Source organism: Pongo abelii, chromosome 1, assembly GCF_028885655.2.
Source record: "Pongo abelii isolate AG06213 chromosome 1, NHGRI_mPonAbe1-v2.0_pri, whole genome shotgun sequence".
NCBI classification, from domain to species: domain Eukaryota; kingdom Metazoa; phylum Chordata; class Mammalia; order Primates; family Hominidae; genus Pongo; species Pongo abelii.
Genome location: NC_071985.2, coordinates 95,191,352 through 95,209,196, shown reverse-complemented (window position 1 = coordinate 95,209,196; position 17,845 = coordinate 95,191,352). Strand labels below are relative to the sequence as shown.

The 17,845-nt window shown below is 40.9% G+C and overlaps 1 protein-coding gene across 6 annotated transcripts in view; it reads right to left on the bottom strand.

The window, feature by feature from the left end:
* Window positions 1-17,845, bottom strand: part of ASH1L (ASH1 like histone lysine methyltransferase) — a 224,287-nt gene that overhangs the window by 44,794 nt on the left and 161,648 nt on the right. For all 6 annotated transcript variants that reach the window (XM_054545541.2, XM_054545561.2, NM_001372464.1 and 3 more), the window contains 2 exon segments: window positions 16,065-16,159; window positions 576-649 (listed from right to left, as the gene is read on the bottom strand). In XM_054545541.2, the coding sequence (XP_054401516.1) occupies window positions 576-649; window positions 16,065-16,159 (169 nt within the window).

Sequence of the window (17,845 nt, the reverse complement as noted above, 5' to 3'; positions counted from 1 at the left end):
GACCTGGGGGCTATAAGCTAATACAAAAATCACTAAGGGAAACTTTTCAATTTGGGAAGCAAGAGAAAAAAAACGACATCTTCCTATTTTTAGTTACCAATATATTTAAAGATCTTTTAAAAGTGCAAGAGTGTTAAACATTTCCCTGCTTCCTTTGATAGAAGACTCTCTTTTGCATGTGAAAAATAAATTTCAAACTGATAGGAAGGAGCCAACAAAAATAAAGTCTGAAATTTCTCAGTGCTGCTGGCAGTACATCTAAATTCTCCTGAGACCTGCATCAAATAGAATTCTTACAGAACAAAATCTTTGCTACCAAAATAAAAGTCCAGAATAACAACAGAAGGTTGCCTAGGAAAGCAGGAACTTACTGCTATTTTGCAGTAAGAGTAAAGGCAAATGGGTCACATTAAAGATGGATGCAAATTCATTTTTCTTAGTTCTAACCTTCACAGGGACACTTCTGAAAACCTCCTAAGATGAAAACATAACAAGTGGAAAGAAAAACACTTGCATTTCCACCCCTCCCCCTTTACCACTTAAGAATGAAACCTGGTAAAACAGGCTCTCTGTACCTGATTGTGTTTCCACTGCCAAAGGATATCATAAGGAAGCTGGAAGTCAATTCTCTTTTGTCTTAGATACTTTCCTGAAACAAAAACACTATCAATTTCAATACCTATTCTGATATTTGCTTATACAAAGGTGTCAAACAGCTACAAGAACTAATACGTACTGACTACAAAGATAAAGATTTAATTCTTTAAGGATTTTTCCATCACCAATTTTTAATTTTAGCTCCTTTCCCACCATACTCCACATGATATATGCCAAAGATATATTTTAAGTATAATAGTCTACATAAAACAACAAATAGAGCAAAACTACAACCAAAAACACACAGGTCATTATGAAGCTTATTAAATATTTTATTATTATTAAAAATTATTAAGGGTAGAGCATCTGGCACCTGCTCTCCTTCATTATTACACATAACCTAAGGTTGATTATAAAAAGGAGAAATTCTTGTGTTTAAATAACTCGAGAAGTTTTCCGGGCAAATTTATGATCTTTTAACATTTTTTCCTACCTATTGAAATAGTATTTTTGTTGATTTTTTTGTTTTTGTGTTATATAAAATTATTCAGCCTTAAAAAGAATGAAATTCTTTTTTTTTTTTTTGAGACGAGGTTTCGCTCTTGCTGCCCAGGCTAGAGTGCAATGGTGCCATCTTGGCTCACTGTAACCTCCGCCTCCTGGGTTTAAGCGATTCTCCTGCCTCAGCTTCCTGAGTAGCTGGGATTACAGGCATGTGCTACCACCACCAGCTAATTTTGTTTTTTTTTTTTTTTTTTTTTTTTAGTAGAGACAGGGTTTCTCTATGTTGGTCAGGCTGGTCTTGAACTCTCGACCTAAGGTGGTCTGCCTGCCGCAGCCTCCCAAAGTCCTGGGATTACAGGCATGAGCCACCGCACCTGGCCAAAAGAATGAAATTCTTATACATATAGTCAGGTGCCAATGTTTTAGTCAACAATGGACTGCATATATGATGGTGGACCCAGAAGGTAATAAGGGAGTTGAAAAATTCCTCCTAGCTGTCGTAACTTTGCAGTGCAAAGTGTTAATCACGTGTTTGTGGTGATGCTAGTGTAAACAAACCTATAGCGCTACCAGTTGAATACAAGCATAGCAGACATAATTAGGTATAATACATAATACTTGGTAAAATGTCTTTGTTACTGGTTTATATAATTAATATACTATACTTTTCATCATTATTTTAGAGTATACTCCTGCTTATTAAAAAACATCCTTGGCTGGGTGCGGTGGCTCATGCCTGTAATCCCAGCACTTCGGGAGGCTGAGGCAGGTAGATCCCGAGGTCAGGCGTTGGAGACAAGGCTGGCTAACATAGTGAAACCCTGTCTGTATTAAAAATACAAAAAATTAGTCGGGTGTGGTGGTGGGCACCTGTAATCCCAGCTACTCAGGAGGCTGAGGCAGGAGAATTGCTTGAACCTGGGAGGCAGAGGTCACAGTGAGCCAAGATTGCACCACTGCACTCCAGCCTGGACAATAGTGCGAGACTCCGTCTCAAAAAAAACCAAAAATCAAACAAACAAAAAAACCACCCTTGGCTGGGCGCAATGGTTCATGCCTGTAATCCCAACACTTTGGGAGGCTGAGGCAGGCAGATCACTTGAGGTCAGGAGTTCAAGACCAGCCTGGCCAACATGGTGAAACCCCAACTCTACTAAAAGTACAAAAATTAGCTAGGTGTGATGGCACACGCCTGTAATCCCAGGTACTTGGGAGGCTGAAATAGGAGAATCGCTTGAATTTGGGAGGCGGAGGTGGAGGTGGAGGTTGCAGTGTGCCAAGATCACATACTGCACTCCAGCCCAGGCAACAGAGTGAGACATGGTCTCAAAAAAAAGGAAAACAAAACAAAACAAAACAAAAAAACAGCCTTGCCAGGAGTGCTAGCCCACACCTGTAATCCCAGCACTTTGGGAGGCTGAGGTGGGTGGATCACTTGAGGTCAGGAGTTCGAGAACAGCCTGGCCAAAGTGGTGAAAGCCTGTCTCTGCTAAAACTACAAAAATTAGCTGGGTGTGGTGGCGCACACCTGTAGTCCCAGCTACTCAGGAGGCTGAGGCAGGAGAATCGTTTGAACTGGGAGGCGGAGGTTGCAGTGAGCCCAGATCGTGCCATTACACTCCAGCAGGCAACGACACAGACTCTGTCTCAACCAGAGTTGGGCGTGGTGGCTCATGCCTGTAATCCCAGCACTTTGGGAGGCCAAGGTGGGCAGATCATGAGGTCAGGAGATCAAGACCATCCTGGTTAACATGGTGAAACCCTGTCTCTACTAAAAATACAAAAAATTAGCTGGGTGTGGTGGCGGGCACCTGTAGTCCCAGCTACTCGGGAGGCTGAGGCAGGAGAACGGTGTGAACCCAGGAGACGGAGCTTGCAGTGAGCCGAGATCTTGCCACTGCACTCCAGCCTGGGCGACAGAACAAGACTCTGTCTCAAAAAAAAAAAAAAAAAAAAAAAAAAACCCCAAACCAAACCAAACCAAAAAAACAGTCTCAGGCAGATTCTTCAGGAGATATTCCAGAAGACATTATTACCATATCAGATGACAGCTCCATGAGTGTATGAGTGTTACCGCCCCTGAAGACCTTTCAGTAGAACAAGACATAGAGCGAGAAAACAGTGATATTGATGATCTTGCCCCTGAGTAGGCCTAGGCTAATGTGGGTTTGTGTCTTAGCTCTTTCTTTTTTGTTTTTTTTAAGACAGTGTCTCACTCTGTCATCCAGGCTGGAGTACAATAGCAGGATCATGGCTCACTGCTGCCTCAACCTCCCAGACTAAAGCGATCCTCTCACTTCTACCTGCCAAGTTGCTGGCACTACAGGCACGTGCCACCATGCCTGGCTGATTTTTTATTTTTTGTAGACAGGGTCTTGCCATGTTGCCCAGGCTGGTCTCAAACTCCTAGGCTCAAGCGATCTGCCTGCCCTGGCCTCCCAAAGTGTTGGGATTACAGGCGTGAGCCGCCATGCCTGGCCCTCTTTTCGCTTTTAACTAAAAAAGTTTAAAAAGAAGAAAAAATGTTAAAAATAAAGCTTATAAAATAAGCACATAAATAAAATATTTTCTTGTACAGCTGTACAATGTGTTCATGTTTAAAGCTAAGTTATTATGAGTCAAAGTGTTAAAAAATTAAAAGTTTATAAAGTAAAAAAGCTACAGAAAGCTAAGATTAACTTACTATTGAGGAACAAAAAATAAAAATTTAGTGTAGCCTAAGTGTGCAGTGTTTATAAAATCTACAGTAGTTTAACAGTGATGTCCTAGGCCTTCACATTCACTCTCCACTCAATCACTGACCCACTGAGAGGAACTTACAGTCCTGTAAGCTCCATTCAGGTAAGTGCCCCAGAGTGGGCTGCCATTTTTTATCCTTTATATTGTATTTTTACTGTACCTTTTCTACATTTAGATATGTAAATACTTACCACTGTGTCACAATTGACTACTGTATTCAGTATACTAACATGATATACAGGTTTGTAGCTTAGGAGCAAGAGGCTATACCATACAGCCTGGTTAGTACATTCTATGTTTGCATAATTATAAGATTGCCTAACAATGCATTTCTCAGAATGTATCCCCATGGTTAAGCAACACATGATGGTACTACAACATGGATGAACCTTAAAGACATTATGCTAAGTGAATTAAGGCAGACACAAAAGAACAGGTATTATACAACCCCACTTTCAAAGAAATAGACAGTGATTACCAGAGGCTGAGGGGAACAGAGAATGGAGATTACAGTTTAATGGGTACAAAGTTATAGTAGGGGATGGATAGCAGTTATGGTCGTACAACAATGTGAATGTACTTAATGACACCGAATTGTCCACTTAAAAATGATCAAAATGCAAACTGTGCTTTGTATATTTTACTGGAAGTTAAAAAAATGTAATATATCAAAAACCATAGTCTATTTTAAAAGAGTAAATTGGATGGTCTGTGAATTGTATCTTAATAAAGTTGCTAAAACAATACAGCAGTGTTAAAATTTTTGCTTCAATGATTAAACATAACTTAGAAAAAACTCAAGAGAAGGAAAGCCTATTGTATATATCCATGTTTTTGCTTACTGTATTCTTCCTTCCTAATGTTCCAAAGTGTCTTTTTTTAAAATTGTTTCCTTTCTGTTCACAGAACTTCCTTTACTCATAGGGTACACCTGCTGGCAACAAACTCTCTTAGTTTTCCTTAATCTAAGAATGCCTTCATTTCTTCTTAATTCCTGACAGATATTTTCATTGGTTAGAAGATTCGGAGTTGACAATTCTTTGCTTTTAGGATGTGAAAAATGTTGTATCATTTCCATTTGCCCTCCATAGATTCAGATGAGAAATCTACTGTCATTTGAATTGTTTTATCCTTATAGGTAAGGGTAATTTCTCTGTCATTGCTTTAAAATTGGTGTGGTTTTTTTTTGTTTTTTATTTTTTCTGAGATTCGTTCTCCTGAGTAGTTGGGATGACAAGCATGTGCCAACCATGCCTGGCTAATTTTTTTTGTATTTTTTGTAGAGACAGGGTGTTACCATGTTGCCCAGGGTGGTCTCAAACTTCTGAGCTCAAGCAATCAGACTCCCAAAGTATTTGGTATTACAGGAGCAACCTATCTTGCCCAGCCTAAAATTGTTTTGTTAGTGTTCTGAAATGTGATTATGTGTCTCAGCATATATTTGTTTGAGTTTATCCTGTTTGGAGTCTGCTAATCTTCTTGAATACAGAGATTTCTGTCTCCTGCCAAATTTGGTAAGTTTCCAGTCGTTATTTACTAAGGTGCTTTTCATCTATGCCCTTTTTTTCCCCTCCTTCCATGACTCCGATAACACAAATTTGCTTTTTTTGTCATATTCTCACAAGCTCCTCAGTCTTTTTGTTTTTAATTCTATTTTCTATGTTGTTGTATACACTGAGTAATAGGTATTATTCTATCTTCTAGTGTATAGATTATTTCCTCTGTCCCATTCATTCTGCTGTTAAGTCTATCTCTGAATGCATTTTTTTTTTCTGGTTCAATTTCTCTCATAAAATCTCTGAACTTTTTATTTCAATTACTGAGTCAGTTATAAAAATTCTAATTAAAAAAAATTATTGGCCAGGTGCAGCGGCTCACGCCTGTAATCCCAGCACTTTGGGAGGTGAGGTGGGCGGATCACTTGAGGTCAGGAGTTCGAGACCGTCTGGCCAACGTGGTAAAACCCCGTCTTTACTAAAAATACAAAAATTAGCTGGGTGTGGTGGCACATGCCTGTAACTCCAGCTACTCGGGAGGCTGAGGTAGGAGAAATCACTTGAACCTGGGAGGTGGAAGCTACAGTGGGCAGAGATTGCGCCACTGCACTCCAGACTGGGCAACAGAGCAAGACCCTGTCTCAAAAAATTAAAATAAGTAAATAAATAAAATAAAAAATGAAAAATTATCTTCTTCTATTTCTTGATTTGTTTCAAGCATGTTCACAATTGCTCACTAAGGCATTTTTATCAAGACTGCTTTAAAAATCTGCCAGATAATTCTAACGTCTTGGTGTGGACATATATCATCTTCCCAAAGTGCTGGGATTTCAAGGCATGAGCCACCATGCTTGGCAAGTAACATGTGATTTTAAATTCAAAGCTAAACACTTTTCTAGTAGTGTAAGGTTCTAGATTTTATGAAATTTGTATTTTAACTGGCTTTTTCTGAAACTGCTCCAGCAGAAAAGGGATAAAGCTGCCTCATTACTGCCAGCTGTAAGTAAAAGTCCAAGTTGCCTACTAGGCCTCCACTGAAACCTGAGTGTTGGGGGATAGGAAAGCTCCCCATTACTGCTAGGGAATGGTTAGAATTCCAATTCCCCAAGGGGTCTCCACTGACATTGTGGTGGGGTAGTTATGTTACTGCTAGGTGTTGGTAAAAGTCTGACTTAGCTAGACCTCTTCCGACACCATGGCAGTGGAGGGAGAGACATATGATTGTTGGCCACATATATGTCTTTCGAGAAGTGTCTGTTCACGTCCCTTGCCCATTTTTTTTTTTTTTTTTTTCTTTTCCGGAGATGGAGTCTCACTCTGTCACCCAGGCTGGAGTGCAGTGGTGTAATCTCAGCTCACCGCAACCTGTGCCTCCTGAGTTCAAGCAATTCTCCTGCCTCAGCCTCCCGAGTAGCTGGGATTACAGGAGCCCACCACCATGCCCAGCCAATTTTTTTGTATTTTAAGTAGAGACAGGGTTTCACCATGTTCGCCAATGGTCTCGAACTCCTGACCTCAGGTGATCTGCCTGCCTTGGCCTCCCAAAGTGCTGGGTTTACAGATGTGAGCCACTGCGCCTGGCCAAGAGTCTTAAAAAAAATTTTATTGTTATTATTGTTGCTTTGAGACGGAGTCTTACTTTTTTGCCCAGGCTGGAGTGGAGTGGCATGATCTCGGCTCACTGCAACCTCTGCCACCCGGAGTTCAAGCAATTCTGTCTCAGCTTCCTGAACAGCTGGTATTACAGGCACGCACCACCATGCCCAGCTAATTTTTTCTATTTTTTTTTTTTAGTAGAGACGGGGTTTCACCATGTTGGCCAGGCTGGTCTCAAACTCCTGACCTCAAGTGATCGGCCTGCCTTGGTCTCCCAAAGTGCTGGGATTACAGGTGTGAGCCACCACGCCAGGCCTTGCTCACTTCTTAATGAGTTTTTTTCTTGTATACTGCCCACTTCTTAATGGGTTTTTTTCTTGTATACTTAAGTTCCTTATAGATGCTGGATATTAGATCTTTGTCAGATGCAGTGTGCAAAATTTTTCTCCCATTCTATAGGTTGTTTTCTCTGTTCATAGTTTATTTTGCTGTGCAGAAGTTCTTAGACACTATCCATTTTTGCTTTTGTTACAATTGCTTTTGGCGTCGTCATGAAGTCTTTGCCTGTGCCTATGTCCTGAATGGTACTGACTGGATTGTCTTTCAGGTTTTTATAGTTTTGGGTTTTACATTTAAGTCTTTTTTTTTTTTTTGAGACAGAGTTTTGCTGTGTTGCCCAGGCTGGAGTGCAGTGATCTCAGCTCAATGCAACCTCCACCTCCAGGGTTCAAGTGATTCTCATGCCTCAGCCTCTCAAGTAGCTGGGATTATAGGCATGTGCCACCACACCCACCTAATTTTTGCATTTTTATTAGAGATGGGGTTTTGCCATGTTGGCCAGGCTGGTCTCAAACTGCTGGCCTCAAGTGATCCACGTGCCTCAGCCTCCCAAAGTGCTGGGATTACAGGCGTGAGCCACCATGCCTGGCCTACACTGAAGTTTTTAATCCATCTTGAGTTTGTTTTTGTATATGCTGTAAGGAAGGGGTCCAGTTTCAACCTTCTGCATATGGCTAACCAGTTATTCCAGCACCATTTACTGAATAGGGAATCCTTTCCCAATTGCTTGTTTTTGTCAGGTTTGTCAAAGATCACGTAGTTGTAGGTGTGCAGTCTTATTTCTGGGTTCTCTATTCTGTTTCACTGGCCTATGTGACTGCTCTTGTATCAGTACCATGCTGTTTTGATTACTGTAGCCCTGTAGTATAGTTTGAAGTCAGGTAGCATGATGCCTTCAGCTTTGTTCTTTTTTTTTGTGTAGGATTGCCACGGCTATTTAGGCTCTTTTTGGGTTCCATATGAATGTTAAAATAGTTTTTTTCTAGCTCTATGAACAATTTCAATGGTAGTTTAATGGGAATAGCATTGAATCTATAAATTGCTTTGGGCAGTATGGCCATTTTAAAGGTATTTACTCTTGCAATCCATAAGCGTGGAATATTTTTCCATTTGTGTCTTTGCTGATTTCTTTGAGCAGTGGTTTGTAGTTCTCCTTATAGAGATCCTTCGCTTCCCTAGTTAGCTGTATTCCTAGGTATTTTATTCCTTTTGTGGCAATTGTGAATGAGAGTTCAATCATGATTTGGCTCTTGGCTTAACTGTTATTGGTGTATACGAATGCTAGTGATTTTTGTACATTGATTTTATATCCTGAGACTTTGCTAAAGTTGTTTATCAGCTTAAGGAACTTTTGCTTAAGCAAACACTCCCCAGTGGGTGTTTGCTGGTGTAAGTTTGAGAGAGGTGTGAGAGTTGATTAGACAAAATGGAATCATTCATACCATATCCAACTAAAATGGAGTCAGGAGGCCATGGGGGAGGGCACTAAGGTCCCTGATCCAGGAACTGATTTTGCACTTCAACAGAAAATTCACAAAGATCTAACTATAACTAAGACTATGTCTTATATAGTAACTGCTGCCACTCACCAATGACGACTGTACCAGTGACCTTTTTCTTTTCTTTGTTTTTGAGGCAGGATCTCACTCTGTCTTTCAGGCTGGAGTGCACTGGTGCAATCTCAGCTCATTGCAGCCTCAACCTCCCAGGCTCAGGTGATCCTCCTGCCTCAGGCTCCTAAGTAGCTGGACCACAGGTGCATGTCACCATACCTGGCTAAATTTTTCTTTTCTTTTTAAATTTTTCTATACACGGGTTTTCATCATGTTGTCCAGGCTGGTCTCAAATTCCTGAGCTCAAGCAATCCAACAGCCTCAGCCTCAGCCTCAGCCTCCCAAAGTGCTGGGATTATAGGCTTGAGCCACTGTGCCTGGCTGACCTTCTTCCAACCTTCCTCTTTTGCTCAATACAACCCCAGCCTTTCTCTTTGTTTTTCAGACATACTTACGGACTACCCTGGTCTATGTGTCCTGAATTGCGATTCTTTTTTTTTTTTTTCATAGAAAACAGGGACTTGATCCGACACCCAGGCTGGAGTGCGCTGGTGCAATCATAGCTCAATGCAGCCTCAATCTCCTGGGCTCAAGTGATCCTCCTGCCTCAGCCTCCTGAGTAGGCATGTACCACCGCACCTGGCAAATGTTGTTATTGCTTTATAGGGAGAGGTTCTCACTACATTGCCTACGCTGGTCTCAAACTCCTGGCCTCAAGCAATCTTCTCTCCTCGGCCTCCCAAAGTGCTGGGATTACAGGCATGAGCCACCATGCCTGGACTAATTCTTTTTTTTTTGAGACAGAGTCTTGCTCTGTCACCCAGGCTGGAGTACAATGGTGTGATCCTGGCTCATTGCAACCTCCACCTCCTGAGTTCAAGTGATCCTCCTTTCTCAGTCTCCTGAGTCACTGGGATTACAGGCATCCACTATCACTCCTGGCTAATTTTTTTTCTATTTTTAGTAGAGACCATGTTGCCCAGGCTGGTCTCGAACTTCTGACCTCAGGTGATCTACCTGCCTCAGCCTCCCAAAGTGTTGGGATTACAGGTGTGAGCCACCATGCCAAGCCTAATTATTGTATATTATTCCCAAATAAACCCTTTATTTGGAGATATATATTTATATTATCTGAATATATGTTTATTTAAGACTTTAAAAAAGAGGGTAGGCACGGTGGCTCATGCCTGTAATCCCAGCACTTCGGAAGGACAAGGTGGGTGGATCACTTGAGGTTAGGAGTCTGAGACCAGCCTGGCCAACATGATGAAACCCCGTCTCTACTAAAAATACAAAAATTAGCTGGGCATGGTGGCGCATGCCTGCAGTCCCAGATACTCAGGAGGCTGAGGTGCAAGAATTGCTTGAACCTGGGAGAAGGAGAATGCAGAGAGCCAAGATCACGCTACTGCACTCCAGCCTGGGCAACAGAGCAAGACTCCATCTCAAAAGAAAACAAAAACAAAAACAAAACACACATCTATGTGCAGGTTTTTCTTTTCAATAGATATGTTTTCAAATTATTTGAGAAAATACCAAGGAGCATGACTGCCACATCAAATGTTCAGAGTATATTAAGTTTTATAAGAATACAATTGATTTTTTAATACTGATGATTTTCCAGTAACCTTGCTGCTACTACTACCAGTAGCTTTTTTTTTTTTTGGTGTGGATCTCTTTGGATTTTTTTTTTATATAAACAATCATGTCATCTATAAACAGAAACAGTTTCATTTCTTCCTTCCTGATCATTATGATGACTCTTACTCATCTTCTTGACTTAATACACTGCCTAGAACATCCATGTAATGCGAGTCAGAGTGGACAACTCTATCTTCTTTCCAATCTTAGGAGGAAACACTCAACATTTCACCATTAAGAATGATATTAGGCCGGGTGTGGTGGCTTACCAGTATCCAAAATAAAAAAAGTTGATCTCACTATAGGTTCTAGACTCATTAAGAGACTAATAAGGGAATGTTATAAATAATGTTATGCCAATATCTTTAATAATTTAGATAAAATGGACAAATTCCTTTAGAAATACAATGTATCAAAACTGAGTCAAGATGAACATCTGAATAGTCTAGATCTTTTAAATAAATTGAGTACCTTACCATATTATTCACATAAAAAATTTCAGTTCTAAATGGCTTCCCTAGTGAAGTCTGGTATATACTTGAGAAAGAAGTAATACCAGTCTTCCAGAAAACAGAGGAGGAAAATAATTTTCCAACTCATTTAATGAGGCTAGTGTATGCCTAATACAAAACCTGACAAAGACTTTAAAAGAAAAAACAACTATAGAACAAATTAATTCTAAAGACTTCTGCAGAAAGCTCTCAGAATTAAAAAGGAATTTCCTTATCTTATTAAAGATATCTGTAGTTAATATCATTCTTTTTTTCCCCACCTTTTTTTCTTTCTTTTTTTTGAGACGGAGTCTCGCTCTGTCACCCAGGCTGCAGTACAGTGGCGTGATCTCGGCTCACTGCAAACTCTACCTCCCGGGTTCACACCATTCTCCTGCCTCAGCCTCCTGAGTAGCTGGGACTACACGAGCCCGCCACCACGCCCGGCTAATTTTTTTTTTTTGTATTTTTAGTAGAGACGGGGTTTCACCATGTTAGCCAGGAAGGTTTCGATCTCCTGACCTCATGATCCGCCCGCCTCGGCTTCCCAAAGTGCTGGGATTATAGGCGTGAGCCACCGCACCTGGCCGTGTTTTTTCTTTTTTTGAGACAGAGTCTTGCTCTGTTGCCCAGGCTGGAGTACAGTGGCGCAATCTCTGCTCACTGTAACCTCTGCCTCCTGGGTTCAAGCAACTACCCTGCCTCAGCCTCCTGAGTAGCTGGGAATACAAGCGCATGCCACCACACCTGGCTAATTTTTGTATTTTTGGCAGAGATGGAGTTTTGCCATGTTGGCCAGGCTGGTCTCGAACTCCTGACCTCAGGTGATCCACCTGCCTCGGCCTCCCAAAGTGCTGGCATTACAGGTGTGAACCATCACACCTGGCTGACAATTTATATTCATATACTTTCAAGTTCAACTGACACTTCTGCCATCTTCAATCTATTATTAAACCTACATTTTGTGTTTTAAAATCAGACATATATGTTTTAGTTCTGGGACTTTCATTTGGCTACTGTTCATTTTAAAATTTTTATGTTTCCATTTTTAAGATTTATCTGCTTATTCATTATAAGCATATTTTCCTTTACATCCTTGAACACAGTTATAACAATGACTTTAAAATCCTTGTCTGCTATTCTCAGCATCTGGATGACCTTGGAAATTGTCAGTGTTGACTGCCTTCTCCCTTAATATGAGTTCTACTTTCATGTTTATTAACGTCCAGTAATTTTGGATTGAATTATGGACATTATAAGTAATACATTGCAGAGATTCTCAATTGTGTTATTATCCTATGAAAATAACTGGTTTTGGCCAGGCGCAGTGGCTCATGCCTGTAATCCCAGCACTTTGGGAGGCTGAGGTGGGCAAATTGCTTGAACTCAAGAGTTTGAGACTAGCTTGAGCAACATGGTGGAACCCCATCTTTATCAAAAATACAAAAAATTAGCCAAGTGTGGTGGTGCATGCCTGTGGTCCCAGCTACTTGGGAGGCTGAAGTGGGAGAATCACTTGAGCCTAGGAGGCAGAGGCTGCAGTGAGCCAAGATTGCACTACTGCACTTGAGCCTCAACAACACAATGAGACCCGCATCTCAAAAAAATAGAAATAAAAATAAAAAATAAGAAAGAAATAAAAGAAAATAAGTTTTTCTTTGCATTAGAGCAAGCAGTTACTGTGGGTGAACCAAAATCTGTAACACTCTCTTCCATGGGGTAGGCAGCAGCTGAAATCCCTACTTAGTATCTTTAGTCTCAACTAACTTTACTGGATTCTGGCTGTATATACATAGTTTAGGGGGTCAGTTACCTAGATATGTGGCTTGAGTTTATATGCAAAATTTGCAGTTTCCCCAGTAGCATTTTATTCCTCACTTTCCTGCTGCCGTAGCTGTCCTGAAACATGGCCCTTAAATAATCAGTAAGATTCAAGGTTTCTAAGCGCTTACTTGTACTGCTAACTGGGACCTGGCCACAGACAAAGAGCTATACAAGTGGGAAATGCAACCAGTGTGCTTCTCCTCTTCTAATTATTGATTTTTCTTCAGTTTGTGCCTGCTTTTGGTTGCTCTCCAGTGACTTAGGATTACTATGTTTTAAATTCGTCCAGTTGATGCATTTTTTTCTTATTTATTTTTTTTTGAGAGTCTTGCTCTGTTGCCCAGGCTGGAGTACAGTAGCATGATCTTGGCTCTCTGAAACCTCTGCCTCCCAGCTTCAAGTGATTCTCGTGCCTCAGCCTCTTGAGGAGCTGGGACTACAGGCATGCACCATTATGTCCAGCTAATTTTTGTATTTTTAGTGCAGATGTGGTTTCACCATGTTGGCCAAGCTGGTCTTGAACACCTGACCTCAGGTGATCCACCTGCCTCAGCCTCCCAAAGTGCTGGGATTACAGGTGGATAATTGTTATTCCCGGGAGGGTTGGCCTGATATAATCTACTCTTTCAATACCAAAAGTAGAATTCCTCTTTTTTTTTTTTTTTCTTTTCTTTTTTTTTTTTTTGAGATGGAGTCTCACTCTTGTCACCCATGCCGGAGTGCAATGGGGTGATCTTGAACTCCTGGATTCAAGCGATCCGCCCACCTCAGCCTCCCAAAGTGCTGGGATTACAAGTGTGAGCCACCGCGCCCAGCCTAGTTCTTATTTTCAAAGCCTATTTATCATTAGCAGATTTTAAATTTGCTGAAAGCCTGCTTCCACTGCTATGATCTCGTTAGTATATACAAAAGACTCTTTCAAAAGAGCTTTGGCACTAATCCTAGAGAATAAGGAACTTACTCTTACCTTCATTAAGTAAGCACACGTAAAGTTTATGTAGCTGAGAATTAAACCTTGTAACTTCATTTTGTAGTTAAATCTGTCTCCAGCCACCCAACACAGAATAATTCAAGCAAACTAATCTTTACTGAAGAACTTGTTTATATCTGCTGATTAAAACACTCTGCTGGTACTGAACTCTCTCAGGGAGAGAAGGAGATTAGTTAATCAGAATATAAACAAGAGCTCCATAGTCAAGAGGGTCAAGAGAATAATAATTGAAGAAAACACCACAAGACATAGGATCAACATCAAGTATACAATTAAGGTGTTCCTGGTTTCATACTATGTGTTTAATGAACCCCTTTAAAGCAATTTTGTTTAAACAAACTGAATATATGAAGAAAACCTGACATCTACATTCAATATTTTATCCTTATTTCTTCTTTTTCTTTTTTTTTGAGACAGAGTCTCACTCTGTTGTCCAGGCTGGAGCGCAGTGGTGCAATCTCGGCTTACTGCACGCTCCGCCTCCCGGGTTCACACCATTCTCCTGCCTCAGCCTCCCAAGTAGCTGGGACTACAGGTGCCTGCCACCACGCCCAGCTAATTTTTTATATTTTTAGTAGAGACGGGGTTTCACTGTGTTAGCCAGGATAGTCTTGATCTCATGACCTCATGATCCGCCTGCCTAGGCCTCCCAAACTGCTGGGGTTACAGGTGTGAGCCACCGCACCCAGCCTTCTCCTTTTCTTTCATTTGTACGGCAAATATTTGATAAACTTCTATTATGTACCAGCTACTGGGAAATCCAGGGAGAGTAAGAAAGACAATGATCCTGTACTGCAGGAGATTATAATCTAATGGAGGAGACAAATAAATACTGTAATTATAGATATAGAGAGTGATGTTATCTAGAACAAAGAGAGACGAAGCCTCTTTTGATGAGACAATCAGGAAAATTATTTTAAAGAAAATGGTATTGAAGCTGATACTGACATTAAGATCATCCTTAAAAGATGAGCAGAAACCAACCATGGGAAGACCGAAAAAGAGATTTTCAGGCAATGGGAATAATAAGTATAATGACCCTCCAGTGGGAAAAAGCTTGCTATGTTCTAAAAACTGAAAGAAGGCCAGTATGACACAATATAGTGAATAAGGTTGAGATGGGAATGAATAAATGGAGAGAGATGGGATAATTGGGAACCAGATCATTCATGTCAAGAAGTTTGCATTTTAATCTGATGGTAAGCCATGCAAAGGTTTTAAGTATGATCTGGGATAAGTTAAAAAATAATTTCTGTTTTTACTGAGTGGAGGCTGGGCCACATGGAAACACGACTGGAAATAGATCTGTTAGATGGCTATTGCAGCAGCCTGAAGAAAAGATACTACTGTCACAGACTTGAGAGATAGCAATGAGATTTGGAGAGAAGTAGGATATATTTCAGGGATAGAAACACAACAGAACTTGAGATGAACTGGATAAGGGACAGAAAAAAATGGGAGGAACTTAGAATGACTTCTTGGTACTTTTTACTTATCTGATAAGCTCAATAATAGGGTCCTAGAAGGTACTACTATCCAAATGCTAAACAAAATCTTGACATTTTTGCCAAGAATGAACAGTAGAATAAATATCACTCCATTTTCAAGTGGATAAATACTCAGTAAAAGCAGTGGGGCCTCTTACTCTGATCATATGTGTGTATAAATCATCTATTTTTGAACGTGGAAAATATTTGACACTGAATGGCTACTACTTGGTTTTTCCTAGATGACATACCTAGGGAAACAAAAGGTACAGACATAGTGTTATTTATTTAATTTTTTTTAGAGACAGGATTTCTCTCTGTCAACTCAGGCTAGAGTGCAGTGGCAGGATCATGACTACACCATAGCCTCAAAATCCTAGGCTTGGGTGATCCTCTCACCTCAGCCTCCAGAGTGGCTGGGACTACAGACCTGTGCCACCACATCCAGCTAATTTTCATATTTTTTGTAGAGACAGGGTGTCACCAAGTTGCCCAGGCCATCAACTCCTGGGCTCAAGCAATCCACCTGCTTCAGCCTCCCAAAGTACTAGGATTATAGGCATGAGCCATCATGCCTGGCCCAGTGTTATTTATTAAGGCTCCAATGAACAAGATTTATGCCACTGTGACCCCCTGACTATCAAACAATGTATAAAATTCTTCAGAGTAAGTTTAAGTAAAAGGTAAAGAAAGAGCTTGATCCCACTGGAGAAATAGAAATAATAACAAGATTAAAAAGACATTTCCCTCAAACACAGGAAATACTGTTTCTTCTCAGCAATATATTGTGTGGACTCAGTACTTACCAACATGAATGGGCGCTGGAAATAATCCATATTCATGCTCTCCTGGAGTATACTCCAGCTTCTCTTTCTTTAATTGGATCAATCGACTCTTTGGGCTGTGATAAAAAAAGAATGGGAAAGAGTCAGAGGCAAAGAAATTTCCTCCTGTGGTCAAATACAGATAGCAGATCATCCTATGAGGAGAGGGTACCAAGTACATTGACAAACTAAAAAAAAAAAAATCTTTACTTCTGAAATTGTCTTTAAGAAAGAGGCTCCTGGCTGGGCGTGGGGGTTCACGCCTGTAATCCCAATACTTTTGGAAGCTGAGGTGGGAGGACTGCCTGAGCCCAGGAATTTGAGACTGGCCTGGGTAACAAGTGAGACCCTGTCTCTATTTTTTAAAAAAAAGAAAGAAAAGAAAGAGGCTCTTTTATTTTCTCCAACAGTTTTGGAGAAGGAACACAAATTTTAGATCTGATTATAATGACTGCCTTATATTTGGTTACTTTATATCAATACTGGGAAATAGGTAAGAGGAAAGATGCTCTATAAGACTGAGTGACTTGCCTTGATTTTAGTAGTTGGAAAGGAGATTTAAGCTTCAAAACCTCAGTTTCTTGCTCAACATCTACTCACTATATTATTCTATATTATTCTCTTGCTTTTATTGCACCATGTCTCTCTAGGCTTGTGTCTTCTACTCACATTATTGGTTTGTTTCCTGAAGTTTAAAATGCGATCTCAAGAGATTTCATAAATATATAAAAGGGGGAAAAAAAGAAGGAAAACAAAAAAGGAAAATGAGAAAAAAGGGCCTTAGAAGAGTCTCATTTAAGATATTATGACTATATTTTAGCTTAAAGTTCCAATTAATTCTTTTTTTTTTTTTTTCAGATGGAGTTTCACTCTTGTCACCCAGGCTGGAGTGCAATGGTGTGATCTTGGCTCACTGCAACCTCCACCTCCCAGGTTTAAGCGGTTCTCCTGCCTTAGCTTCCCAAGTAGCTAGGATTACAGGCATGTGTCACCACGCCTGGCTAATTTTTGTATTTTTAGTAGAGATGGGGTTTCACCATGTTGGTCAGGCTGGTCTTGAACTCCTGACCTCAGGTGATGCATCCGCCTCGGCCAAAGTGCTGGGATTACAGGCATGAGCCACTGTGCCTGGCCTAAAGTTCCAGTGAATAAGGCAAAGCTGATATATTTCTTTCCTCTAACAAAATTATAACATACTGACTTTTGGCTGGGCACAGTGGCTCACGCTTGTAATCTCAGCACTTTGGGAGGCCGAGGCAGGTGGATTATGAAGTCAGGAGTTCGAGACCGGCCTGGCCAACACAGTGAAACCCTATCTCTACTAAAAATACAAAAATTAGCTGGGCATGGTGGTGGGTGCCTGTAATCCCACCTATTTGGGAGGCTGAGGCAGGAGAATCGCTTGAACCCAGGAGGCGGAGGTTGCAGCGAGCCGAGATTGAGCCACTGTACTCCAGCCTGGGAGACACAGCTAGACACCATCTCAAAAAAAAAAAAAAAAAAGCTGGGTGTGGTAGTGCATGCCTTTGGTCCCAGCTACTCGAGAGGCTAAAGTGAAAGGATCACTTGAGCCCAGGGTGGGGCAGAGGCTGCAGTAAGCCCAGATAGCACACTGCACTCCAGCCTGAGTGACAGAGCCAGATCCTGTCAGAAAAAAAAAAAAAAAAAAGCATGGTAACAAAAGGCAATGCACGATCATGGATTATATCCTGAATCAGTGTAAGAAATATTGTTGACCGGACAGGGTGACTCATGCCTGTAAT